At 41.3% G+C, this 13,502-nt stretch overlaps 1 protein-coding gene across 4 annotated transcripts in view; it reads right to left on the bottom strand.

Annotated features, from left to right (window-relative positions):
* CLTA (clathrin light chain A) overlaps window positions 1-1,306 on the bottom strand; it is a 47,913-nt gene extending 46,607 nt beyond the window's left edge. For 3 of the 4 annotated variants that reach the window (XM_046676011.1, XM_046676002.1, XM_046675986.1), the window contains exon 1: window positions 971-1,306. In XM_046676011.1, the coding sequence (XP_046531967.1) occupies window positions 971-1,181 (211 nt within the window). In that variant the 5' untranslated portion in view covers window positions 1,182-1,306. The remainder of the gene's footprint in view (window positions 1-970) is intronic. The other variant, XM_046675993.1, reaches the window with a different exon arrangement.
* Between the last annotated feature and the right edge of the window lie 12,196 nt (window positions 1,307-13,502).

Genomic DNA, 13,502 nt, shown 5'->3' with positions numbered 1-13,502 from the left:
CGCCCAGCACGCTTCTCCATTTATGTCACCTGCCCAGGCCCCTCAGGGTTGAAGCAGCAGACCCTCCTATCTGCCCCACCAGTATCCTATTCTCCTTTAATTGGAGTTTTTTTAGGTAAATGAAAAGCCACATCTCATTTCTTCTAGCTAATTTTCTACTTCCCTATAAGATCTCTTACTCTCATACCTTTCCTCCCATCAAAATCCTAAGCATCACCCACATGCAAGGCATTCAAAGGTCAAATTGACATCCTAGTGTGCTTTTTTTCCCCCTTGAGTTTTTCTGAGAAAAGGCCACACTACATTCTTTGTTCACTTCTTGAAAGACTGGTCCAGGTCACTCTTAGGTCTGCTCAGGCAACACTGCCTACCAAAGCTGTTTCCAGAGGAAGTAGGGCTCCAGAAGTCCTGGCCCTACTACCTTTGACAAATGGCGAAATTCTTAACCCTCGCTGGCCAGAGTTTCTTTTTCCAGGGCTAGATCATCCTTCTTGAGTTCCCTATTCACTCCTCATTCTGTACACCTTAAGCGCTTAAATGCTGAATTGCACTGCCCTTTCTGATTGTATGTCTCAAAAACGATACTACTACTCTTATTTTTTCTGCTCTCCTTTCCCAATAACTGGATCCGTGCTGGGCTCAGAGCTGCCTGTAAGTCTGGCCAAACTGCGCCAATGCGGCTGCTTCAGAGTCCAGGCTCAAAGCACGGCAAGCGCTCAATGAAAAGTTCCTGAACTGAACGGGCTTCTTCGGGCGCCCTATTTTCTTCGCTGTCCCGCTCCGCCCGCGCCCAGTGGCGCTCACACCCAGAGCAGCGAGCCGGCTCCCCGAGCCGGGGTCTCGCTTCCTCTTTGCCCTCCTCCTAACCCGCCCGCTGCAGCAAGGAACAAGAGTTAGGCGGAGCGCTCGGACCCACTCCGGCCGAGTTTCCAGACCACGCCTCCCGCCCCAAGCGCGCCCGCCCTCTCACCCGGACCCCCCGGCGGCTCGCCATGCGGCAGGGGCCCGGGGGCGCCGCCGTCCAGGATGGCGAAGGCCTCGTCGTTCTCGATGCCCGCAATCTCGCTCTCCTGCTGCGCCAGGAAGGCCGCGGCCGGGTCTTCTTCGCCGGCGCCGGCCACACCGTTCCCCAGCGCGGGGCCGCCGGCAGCGGGGGCGCCGAACGGATCTAGCTCGGCCATGGCGCGCAGTTCAACGGCACGGACACCGACGTTGAGACCAGCCAACCGAACCACCAACACGACGCCCGGCAGCGGCCGCTGTGGTGGCGACGGCGACCGGAGGACAAGCAGGAGGAAGGAGGAAACGGAAACGGAAACCTTGTCCCTATATCCGGTCGGTCTAGGAGCTTTGGGAGAGCAGAAAAGGCAGCAACCAATCAGAGGACAGCAATGGTTCAAGAGCTACCCAATCAGCAGGAGGGGGGCGGGTCCCCGAGGAAAACTCGTGACTCGGGCAGCGCCCGCGGGGTGGGTGGCGCGCCCGGCGGGCCGGGCTGGTGGCAGTGGGGTTTGCGTTAAAGCGTCCTTGCCCGCCGGGTCCGCCACGTCTGAGGAGACTCTGTTGCTGAACCTACAGGTGAGGGGAAGTTAGGGCGGCGATGATTGGCCGATCTCAGAAGAGTCAAGCCAATTAGGCTTTCTGGACTTCAGTTTCCTCATTCGTAAAATGGGAACAAGAATCCTGCACTGCCTTCCTGCCAGGATTGTTGGGAAAACGGGATCCTTTTACGGCTGTGTACTGGCTTTACAAAAAAAAAAATTTGTGCTTGTTAACACATTCACCCAGCCTAGATTATTTTCTTCCTTAGAGCCGCCTGACTCAAATGGAATGGATTCAAACAACTCTGATTTTTCTCCCCCATAGTATTCTCACCCCATAGCATTCTCTCTGGGGTGAGTACATGACTCTGGGGAAGCTGGCCTGAGAGTCACTTGCTAGTGGAGGCATCACATCTCATCATGCAAAATCAACAAATATTTATGCATTCAGAATTGGGGAAATCAGCTGAAGTGCTTAGGCATGGCTTCACAGAGGAGGTTGCTCAGAGCTCTGCTATGGAAAATGAGTAAGATTTGGAAGAGTCAATAATGGCAGCCTAATGTTACTGCTGTGCAAAGATTCAGAGCTTGGCACGTTTGGGGGACAGAGAGTACGTTAGTTTGGCTGGATCTGAAAGAGCTTAAGAAAAGAATAATTGAAGGTATATTTGGAGACGTATGCTGGGTCCCTGAGTGCAGTCCATGCTAAGGAGCCTTCTTAGTGATAGGGAACCATGGAAGGTTTCAGAGAAAGGAACGATTTGACCAACGTGTTGCTTAGGAAGTTAATCTGGTCCCTGTATGCAAGATGGATGGGAGGAGAGGCTGTGGGCAGAGAACTCGAGGAATGGCATGATGAAGGTCTGCACAGAGCAGTGGTGTGGAGCTGGATGAGGAGCACTGATGGGAAAGTGGGTCCCAACAGAGAAGTGGCTGACTTCACGGCTGACTGGAGGGAGGGACTGGGAGAGATGTAGGGGAAAAAGATGAGATCATCAATCATGAGTCTAAAATTGCTGAAACTACTAGATTACAGGCTCTGGGGGAGCTCAGGTGATTGCCAGGGGTTGTAGAAGGAGATTTAGGAGACGTCCAGGAAGTAGTTAGAAGTATGCACAAGGGGGGAGCTCCTGGCCTGAAATGGGAGGGATGGGGAGAGGCCAGTAGTGGGTGACAGAGCCCTCGGAAGAGCCCTCGGTTCTAGGAGGAGGCAGGATCCTTCCTCACCACTCTGCCAGAGCCAGACCAAGGGTCACACAGTGATTTTTGAAGGGTCATGAGTGACAGATTAAGACACAGATCCCACGTTCTAAAGCTGAAAAGTTTCTGATCCAGAAGGTCAGTAAGAAATGCATATAAATTACTCTAAGATAGGTGCTGGTGGTGATGGGGGTGGGAGTGTGGAGAGGGCCGTGGTGAACAAGCAAAGTACTGAAAGGACAGAAGGCAGGTGAGTCATATTTTGTTGAGAAGTCCTGGAAGAGTTTTATATGAGATAAGTCCTTTCTCAGTGTCTGTTTCTCCCACTAGGCCTTTCCGTGAGCCAGGGACTATGTCTGCCTTGCTCACCTTCATATTCTCAGGCTTTTCTGTTGTGCCTGGCACATAGCAGGTGCTCAGGAAATATTTGTTGGTGGATTAAATGGAGTAGCATTTGAGAAGGATCTCAAAGGAGAAGTGTTGTGGGAGATATGGGATGGAGGGGAAGAGAGGCATAGGGTGGTGCTGTGCTCTGGAAAGTGATTTGGCTAGAGGATGGAAGAATTAGGAAAGTACATGGATACAGCTGAAGACTGTGTTGGAGTCTAATCATAGAGGGCTTGAGTGCCCAGGTGAGGATTATTCCTTAATTGCAGATGCTGTGAGGCCCTTTGAAGGGCTTTAAGCAGGCAGTGACATGCCCGGAAGTCTTCTGGCTGCTAGGGCACTGTAAGCATAGGAGGGGGTTCTGAAAGCAGGGAAGAGGGGTAGGAAAGACACTGCTGCAGTGGTTCAGGCGGGAGATAAGGGGTCCAAGGATGGTACTCTAGGGAACAGAGCAGTGGGCTGATGTGGGTGGAAGGAAAATAATGGAGGTAATGTACGTAGTGCCTAGTGAGTGATGGCATTTAGGAGGCAGAGAGAGAGAAGACTCACAGAGAATATTCATAGTTTGGAAAACCATGAACAGAAATACCCACAACAGGCAAAGCCAGTTGAGTGGGAGGGCCAGGAGATGAGACAAATGTGGAGTTTGGTGCTGACATACTGAGCACGAGGGACCTGTGGCATGTTCAGGAGACGTTCAACAGGATACTGGAGATCCAGGTGTGAAGTTCAGGAGAGAGGAGGTTCTAATCCCAGCAATGGTGGGCAAAGGGTTTAGGGCAAACTCTTCTGCTGAAAGCAACCAGAGGAGCTGGGGAAAAGGTTCAGAACACCTCTTTGAAGGCATCAGAGGACCACCAAAGCAGTGAGGAACTGGGGCCCAAGTTCTAGGAGAGGAGGGAAGCCAAGGAAAGTGAGCCTCACACTTGGAGCCAGCTTCCTCTCAAGGGGATTGTTAGTTCTGAAAGCAGAGGCCGAGAAGCTGAGTAGAGCTTCCGTGAACAGGGCTGGGGAGATCAACACTTGAGGGCCTGCCAAGAGGGAGGGGCCCTGATAAATGTACCAGGCTTTTTGTTGGGACCCTGTGGGCTACAGACTAGGAATAAAGGTGAAAGTAGACTAAAGCCCAGCTTTGCATCATATCAATCCTTGGTTGAATTAACGTGATCCAGGCTTTCTGGGGCCCTTAGCCTAGAGCAGCCCACAACAAGCAAAAGTGAATTCTCTCTGATGAAAAAATTCCATCCAAAAATAACTAAGCACGTAAAGATGCGTGCTCAGAGACATTTTCAGGGACAGGCAACAATAGAAATCCTAGGGAATTCACATAATGGAGTTATCAGACCAGATTTAAAATAGCTATGACTAAGGAGTTCAAGGAAGTGAAAGAAACTATTGAGAATTTCAACAGTTTCATAATTTGAGAACTCAAATTTACAGTGTCTGATAGTAAGAATTGGATAGGTAAATTTAATAGTGGGTGAGACATAGCTCAAAAGAGAATTAGTGAACCAGAGGATAGAGCAGAAAAATATTCAGGCTGAGACACAGAATCAAAATGATGAAAACAGAGAACAGAGCATAAAAAACAAATGGGATATGAGGAATAAGATTTAAAAACATGTAATTTTAGCTGGAAGGAGAGAATGGAGCAATGTTAGAAGAGAAAATGGCTAAGAATTTCCCCAAATTGATGAAGAAATCAAGCCACAGACTCAAGAATCACCATGAACTTCAAGAAGAGAAAAATACCTTCCCTAAAAGAATTTTTAAAAATCTACATGCCTCTTGTTTGTTTAAATTGACATCTAAAATATTCATAATAACTAATTGGTTGCAAGGCATGTACTTTCTACTATATTGTAAATATTGATTCTTTCAAATAAAATTGTTCCATTGCTCTTTCCAATGTATCCAGTGGCAGCTAGATACCACAGTGATTCGATACTCACCAACATCCATTAAAAAAATACACGACAAAGCTATTCATTAACATTAAGAAATTTCAGATTCTTGCCTTTGCTCCATGAACACATGCTACCATTCCAACACCTACCCTTAAGATCTATCCTATTAGAATGTTTTTGTGCTTGAAAGAATTTTATTGATAGATGTGTAGTTCTTTGTTGTAACAAAAATACGTAGTATAAATATAATGGACTTATTTTGGACTGACATCATTATAATTATTAGTAGTATACATTTAATTAAAGCAACAAAATATACCAGGAATTTCATAAATAATTATCAAATGTAAAAAGTACAATTTTATTAGAAATTCCTGTCTGAAAGAGATGGATAAGCTTGTATTATCTATTGCTGTGTAATAAGTTATTGTAGAACATAGCACCTTAAAATGACAAACATTTATTGTTTCACACAGTTTCTGAAGGTGATGAATCTGAGAGGGTGTAACTGGGTGGTACTGACCCAGGATCTCCCATGAGGCTGCAGTCAAGCTGTTGACAGGGGCTGCAGCCATTGAAAGCTTGATGGGGAAGAGTAATCCACTTCCAAGGTCACTCACATGGCTGTTCACAGGGAGGCCTCAGTTCCTTTGCACATGGGACTCTCCAAAATGTTTTTCAAGACACAGAGGTTGACATCGTCTAGAGTGAGTAATCCAAGAAAGAAAGAACGACCGGGACACAGGCATGGTATCTTTGTAACAACTTTATTGAGATACAATTTAGATACAATTCACCCACTTAAAATTTACAGTTCAATGGCTTTTAGTATATTCACAGAGTTGTGCATCCATCTCCACTATCAGTTTTAGGACATTTTCATCATTACCCCTGAAAGACACTTTGCACTTTTAGTCACCACTCCTCAGCACTCTCAACTCCCTCAGCTCCAGGCAACCACTAATTTTCTACTTTCTGTCTATAGATTTACTTATTGTGAACATTTCATAAAAATGGAATTATACAGAGTGACGTCAGCATCATGGCAAAGTGAGCTGTTCCCTTAGTCACTTCCCCCTAAGTTACAACAAAATGGACATTAATTAACCAACAGAAGATTCCCTACAAAGCACAATAGGATGTCGGAGAGATCTCCGCAGCCATACCTCTGAAGGCAGGGGTACTAGATTCTCCAGGAAGCAGTGGAAGGAGGTGTGTGGATCGCCTCCCCCTCCCAAGCGGCAGCGACCTAGGTCACAGGTCCTCACACAGTAGCTGGTAATTGTAAGAGGAAGAGGGGGAGCAGGCAGGCCTGTGCATGAATGCCTTTACTTTTGGAGTTGCAGCTCGGCCTACAGGAACACTCCACACCAAGTGGTGAGGCTCAGCCACTGCATGGGTGCCCCCAACAAATGCAAGAGCCTAGGTGACTGCCATGAGTGTAGAGCAGGCCTGCATGCACGCAAAAGAAAGCCCCCCTCCCCCCTGCCTAGCACACCACCTTGGCCAGTCCTTGGCCAAGGCAGTGGACCTGCACCAGAGTGCCTGGGCGTGTATGTGTGACCCACCACGTAGCTGAAGCCAGTGGGAAAATGCAGGTGAGCCCTATTGGCAAAACTTCCAGCCGATGTGGTAAGTTCAGAAGACACAGCTCCTGCCCCCAACCAATGGTGGCAGGTGGAATCTGCAACCTGATACTACTACTATGTGCTAGCAAAGGGTCACTTCATCAAACACCGTGAAGAACTACATTAACACTCCAGAGCAGAAGGAATATGACAAGTCTCCAGAAACCAATCCTGAAGTCACAAATTACAACCTAACTGACAGAGAATTCAAAATAGTTGTCATAAAGCAACTCAATGAGTTACAAGAAAACTTAGAAAGACAGTTCAGTCAACTCAGAAATAAAGTTAATGAGCAGAAGGAATTCTTCCTAAAAAAGATTGAAACTCTAACAAAAAACAAACAAATTCTGGAGATGAAGAAGACAATGAATGAGGTTTTAAAAACCAATCTAGAAACCTCAAAAACAAAGCTGACATTATGGAAGATGGAATTAGTAATTTAGAGGCAAGATAGAGAAATGCCTCAGGTGGAGGAGGAGAGAGAAGTTAGACTTAAAAAAATGAAGAAACTCTTCCAGATCTCTCTCACTCCATTAGGAAATGCAACATAAGGATTATAGGTACTCCAGGGGGGAAAAGAGGGAGAAAGGAGCAGAGAGCTTGTTCAAAGAAATAATGGTTGAGAACTTCCCAAACCTGGAGAAAGAACTGGACTTATAAGTACATGAAGCCAATAGAACTCTTGATTACATCAATGCAAAAAGACCCTCTTCAAGGTATATAATAGAAAACTGGCAAAAATAGATGGCAAAGAAAAAATATTAAAGGCAGCTGGGCAGAAGAGAATAATCTTCAAAGGAACCCCTATCAGGCTTTCAGTGGGTTTCTCAGCAGAGACCTTACAGCCTAGGAGAGAATGGAATGATATATTCAAAATACTGAAAGAAAAAACTATCAGCCAAGAATACTCTATCCAGAGAAACTATCCTTCAGATATGATGGAGAAATAAAAACTTTCCCAGATAAACAAAAGCTAAGGGAGTTCCTCACCACTAGAACTCCCTTACAAGAAATGATCAAGGATGCCCTCATACCTGAAACAAAAAGGCAAAGGTTTACAAAGCCTGAGCAAGGAGATAAATAGGCAGACAAAATCAAATAATTACAGCTCTCTACCAGAACAGGTTAGCAAACACTTAATTATGAAATAAAAGGGAAAGGGAAAGAAAGCATCAAAAATAACTATAAACACTTCATTTTAATCACAAACTCACAACACAAAACAGAATAATTTGTGACAACAATAAGTTAGATGGGGAATAGGAAAGGGATGGAACATGCTTAGCCTAATGGAGGTAAAAGGCTATCAGAAAATGGACTGTCTCATCTATGAGATCTTTTATACAAACTTCATAGTAACCGCTAAAGAAAAAATTAGAGCAGAGCCACAAATAATAAATACTGAGAAAACCATCACAGAAAACCACCAAAATGAAATGGCAGTCAGAAATACAAGGGAAGAGAAACCAGGGAAATATAGAACAACCAGAAAACACGAGATAAAATAGCAGTATTAAGCACTCATATTTCAATAATCATTCTAAATGTAAATGCATTGAATTCTCCAATCAAAATACACAGAGTGGCAAGATGGATTAAAGAACAAGACCCAATAATATGCTGCCTCCAGGAAACATATCTCAGCTCTAAAGACAAACACAGGCTCAGAGTGAAGGGATGGAAGACAATACTCCAAGAAAATGGCAAACAAAAGAAAGCAGGTGTTACCATCCTTATATCATACAAAGCAAACGTCAAGGTTAAAAAAAGAGAGAGAGAGACAAAGAGGGGTAGTATATAATGATAAAAGGGACATTCCACCAAGAGGACATAATGCATGAATATATATGCACCTAACACAGGAGCACCAAAGTACATTAAGTAACTATTAACAAACCTAAAGGGAGAAATTGAGAGCAACACAATAATAGTAGGGCACCTAAGCACCCCACTTCCATCAATGGATAGCTCATCCAGACAGAAAGTCAACAAGGAAATAATGGACTTAAATGTAAAACCAGACCAGATGGACTTAATAGATATATATAGAACTCTCCATCCAAAACAGCAGAGTACACATTCTTCTCAAGTGCACATGGAACATTCCCAAAGAGACCACATGTTGGGAAACAAGGCAAGCCTCAATAAATTTAAGAAAATTGAAATCATATCAATCATCTTTTCTGACCACAATGCTGTGAAACTAGAAATCAACTACAAGAAAAGAGCTAGGAAAGTCACATATATGCGAAGACTAAACAACATGCTACTGAACAAGCACTAGATCAATGCAGAAATCACAGGAGAAGCAAAAAATACCTGGAGAAAAATGAAAATGAAAATACATCAAATGAACTCTTATGGGATGCAGTACTGGTTCTAACAGGGAAATTCATAGTAATACAGGCTCATCTAAACAAACAAGAAAATTCTCAAAGAAGTAATCTTAAACTACACCTAAAAGAACTGGAAAAAGAAGAACAAACAAGGCCAATGTCAGCAGAAGGAGAGAAATAATAAAAATTAGAGCAGGCATAAGTGAAATAGAGACCAAATAAACAATAGAAAGGATCAATAAAGCTAAGAGCTGGTTCTTTGAGAAGATAAACAAAATAGACAAACCCTTGGCCAAACTCATTATGAAAAAAAGAGGGAAGGCTCAAATAAATAAAGTTAGACATCAGAGAGGAGAAATTACAATGGATATCACAAAAATACAAAGGATTATAAGAGAATCCTATGAAAAGCGATATGCCAACAAATTGGACAACCTAGAAGAAATGGATAAATTCTTAAACTCAAACAACCTCCCCAAACTGAATCAAGAAGAAATAGAGAATCTGAATAGACCAATCACAAGTCAAGAGATTGAAACAGTAATCAAAAACCTCCCCAAAAATGAAAGTCCAGGACCAGATGGCTTCTCTGGAGAATTCTATGAAACATTCAAAGAATATTTAATACCTGTTCTTCTCAAACTATTCCAAAATATTGAGGAAGACAGGATGCTTCCTAACTCACTCTATGAGGCCAACATCACCCTAATACCAAAAGCAGACAAGGACAACACAAAGTAGGAAAATTACAGGCCAATATCTCTGATGAACATAGGTGCAAAAATCCTCAAATATTGGCAAACTGAGAACAGCAATATGTCAAAAGGATCATACACCACGATCACATGGGATTTATTCCAGGGACACAGGGATGAGTCAACATCTGCAAATCAATGTGATAAACCACATTAACAAAATAAGGAATAAAAGTCACATGATCATCTCATGTGAGCCAACATCCATTTATGGTGAAAACTCTCAATGAGATGGGTATAGAAAGAAAGTACTTCAACATAATAAAGGCCATATATGACAAACTCACAGCTAATATCATATTTCAATAGTGATAACTGAAAGCCATCCCTCTGAGGACAAGAACAAGACAAGGGTGCCCACTCTTGCCACTCCTATTCAACATAGTACTGGAAGTTTTGGCCAGAGCAATTAGACAAGAAAAAGAAATAAAAGGTACACAAACTGGAAAAGAAGAAGTGAAACTCTCACTGTTTGTGGATGACATGATCCTATATATAGAAAATCATAAAGAATTCACTAGAAAACTATTCAGAAATAATCAGTTACCAGAAATAATCAACAACAACAGCAAAGTTCCAGGGTACACAACCAACTTACAGAAATCAATTGCATTTCTATACACTAAAAAATGAACTAGCAGAAAGAGAACTCAAGAATACAATCCCAGTTACAACAAAAAGAATAAAATTTCTAAGAATAAATTTAACCAAAGAGGTGAAAGATCTATACACTGAAAACTGTAAGACATTATTGAAAGAAACCAAAGATGACATAAAGAAATGGAAAGATATTCAATGCAATCCCCATAGAATCCCAATGACACCCTTCACAGAAATAGAACAAAGAATCCTAAAATTTATATGGAACAACAAAAGACTTTGACTAACTAAAGCAATCCTGAGAAAAAAGAACAAAGCTGGAGGCATCACAATCCCTGACTTCAAAATATACCACAAAGCCATAGTGATCAAAACAGCATGGTACTGGCACAAAAACAGACACGGATCAATGGAACAGAATTGAAAGCCCAGAAATAAAACCACACATCTATGGACCACTAATCTTTGACAGAGGAACCAAGAACATATAATAGAGAAAGGAAAGTCTCCTCAATAAATGGTGTTGGCAAAACTGAACAGCCTCATGCAAAGAATGAGAGTAGGTCATTATCTTAGACCGTACACAAAAATTAACTCAAAATGGATTAAAAATTTAAATGTAAAACCTGAAATCATAAAATCCTCTAAGAAAATATAGGCAGTATACTCTTTGACATTGGTCTTAGCAGCATCTTTTCAAATACCATGTCTACTCAGGCATACGAAACTAAAGAAAAAATAAACAAGTGGGACTACATCTGACTATAGAGCTTCTGCACAGTAAAAAAACCATGAACAAAATGAAAAGACAACCCACCAACTGGGAGAAAATATTTGCAAATCATATATCCAACAAGGGGTTAATTTCCAAAATATTTTAAAAACTCGTACAACACAACAACAAAAATCAAAAAAAAATGTGCACAGGATATGAACAGACATTTTTCCAAAGAAGATATACAGATGGCCAACAAGCACATGAAAAGATGTTCAACATCACTAAATATTAGGGAAATATAAATCGAAACTACAATGAGATATCACCTTACACCTGTTAGAATGGCTAAAATTACCAAGACAAAAAATAACAAATGTTGGAGAAGATGTGGAAAAAAGGGAACCCTCATACACTGCTGGTGGGAATGCAAACTGGTGCAGCCACTATGGAAAACAATATGGAGATTTTTCAAAAAATTAAAAATATAAATACCATATGACCCAGCTATCCCACTACTGGGTATTTATCCAAAGAACTTGAAATCAACAATTCAGAGACTTATGCACCCCTATGTTCATGGCAGCATTATTCACAATAGCCAGGACGTGGAAGCAACCCAAGTGCCCATCGACCGGTGATTGGATAAAGAAGATGGGGTATATATATACAATGGAATACTACTTGGCCATAAAAAAGACAAAAGCATCCCATTTGCAACAACATGGCTGGACCTTGAGGGTAATACATTAAGCAAAATAAGCCAGATAGAGAAAGACAAACACCATATGATTTCACTCATGTGCGGAAGATTAAAAAACACATGTATAAAGAGAACAGATTAGTAGTTACCAGAGGGGAAGGGGGTTGGGGGTGGGAAAAAGCAGTAAAAGGGCACATATATATGGTGACAGATAAAAATTAGACTACCGGTGGTGAGCACGATGCAGTCTATACAGAAACTGATAAATAATATTGTACATCTGTAATTGCACAATGTTATAAAGCATTATGACCTGAATAAAAAAATTGAAAAAATATGGAATACTATATGTGGTCCTCTGTGACTGCCATCTTTCACTTAGAATAATATTTTCAAGGTTCATCCATGTTGCAGCATGTGTCAGTACTGCATTCCTTTTTATAGCTGCATAATATTCCATTGTGTGGATATACCACTTTTATTCATCTGTTTATCAGTTGATGGACATTTGGATTGTTTCCACTTCTTGACTATTATGTATAACACTGCTATGAACATTCATGTACAAGTTTTCATGGGCACATATGTTTTCATTTCCTGAGTATATATACACCTAGGAATGAAATTAATGGGTATATATAACCAGTATATATATTACTGGGTCATATGATAACTCCATGTTTAATCATTTCAGAAATTGACAGACTGTTTTCCAAAGTTGTTGCACCATTTTACTTTCCCACCAAATTGTGAAAAGTTTCAATTTTTCCATATCCTCACTAACACTTCTTATCTGTCTTTTTTATTATAGCCATCTCAGTGGGTGTGACATGGCATCTCATTGTCGTGTGTTTTGTTCTGCACTAAACTGATGACTAATGATATTGAGCATCTTTTTGTGTGCTTTTTGGCCTTGTGTGTATCTTCTTTGAAGAAATGTCTACTCAGATCCTTTGTCCATCTTTTAATTGGGCTTTTTACCTTTTATTATTGAGTTGTAAGACTTCTTTTATATTCTAATACGAGTTCCTTGTTAGATATGTACTTTTCAAATATTTTCTCAATTTGTGTCTTTTCATTTTCTTCACGATGTCCTTTGAGGCCCAAAAGTTTTTAATTTTGAAGATGCTTATTTATTTTTTTTGAGTCATATCTAAGAAATCACTGCCTATCCAAAGTCATAAAAACTTACACCTGTGTGAGGCTGATAAAATTTTTTTAAATTAAAAATCAGGAATAAAAAAGGGATCACTGAAAAATCTAAAGACATTTTAAAGATCATAAGAGGACATACAAACAATTATATATTAATAACTTTGAAAATTTAAATGAAATAGAGAAATTCTTAGAAAAGTAAAACTTAAAAATAACATAAGGAGAAATAGAATTGAATATTCCTGTAACCAGTAAAAACACTTTAATAGATTCAAAACTACCCCACAAAGAAAACTTCATTGGCATCATTAGTGAAAATTCCAGTCTTCATAAATTCTTCTAGAGAAAGAAGATAAAAACAACAACCAGCAAACATATACAGACAGAGATTGGATTGGTGGTTATCAGAGGGGGAGTGGGGAGGGAGGAAGGCAAAAGGGGTGACTAGGCACATGTGTATGGTAATGGATTGTAATTAGTCTTTGGCTGGTGAACATGATGTAATCTACACAGAAATTGAAATATAATGATGTACACCTGAAACTTATATAATGTTATAAACCAATGTCACTGCA

The sequence above is a fragment of the Equus quagga genome, chromosome 1 (assembly GCF_021613505.1).
Source record: "Equus quagga isolate Etosha38 chromosome 1, UCLA_HA_Equagga_1.0, whole genome shotgun sequence".
In the NCBI taxonomy this organism is placed as follows: domain Eukaryota; kingdom Metazoa; phylum Chordata; class Mammalia; order Perissodactyla; family Equidae; genus Equus; species Equus quagga.
Note: the sequence above shows the minus strand (reverse complement) of the source record. Positions and strands in the feature narration are given on the sequence as shown.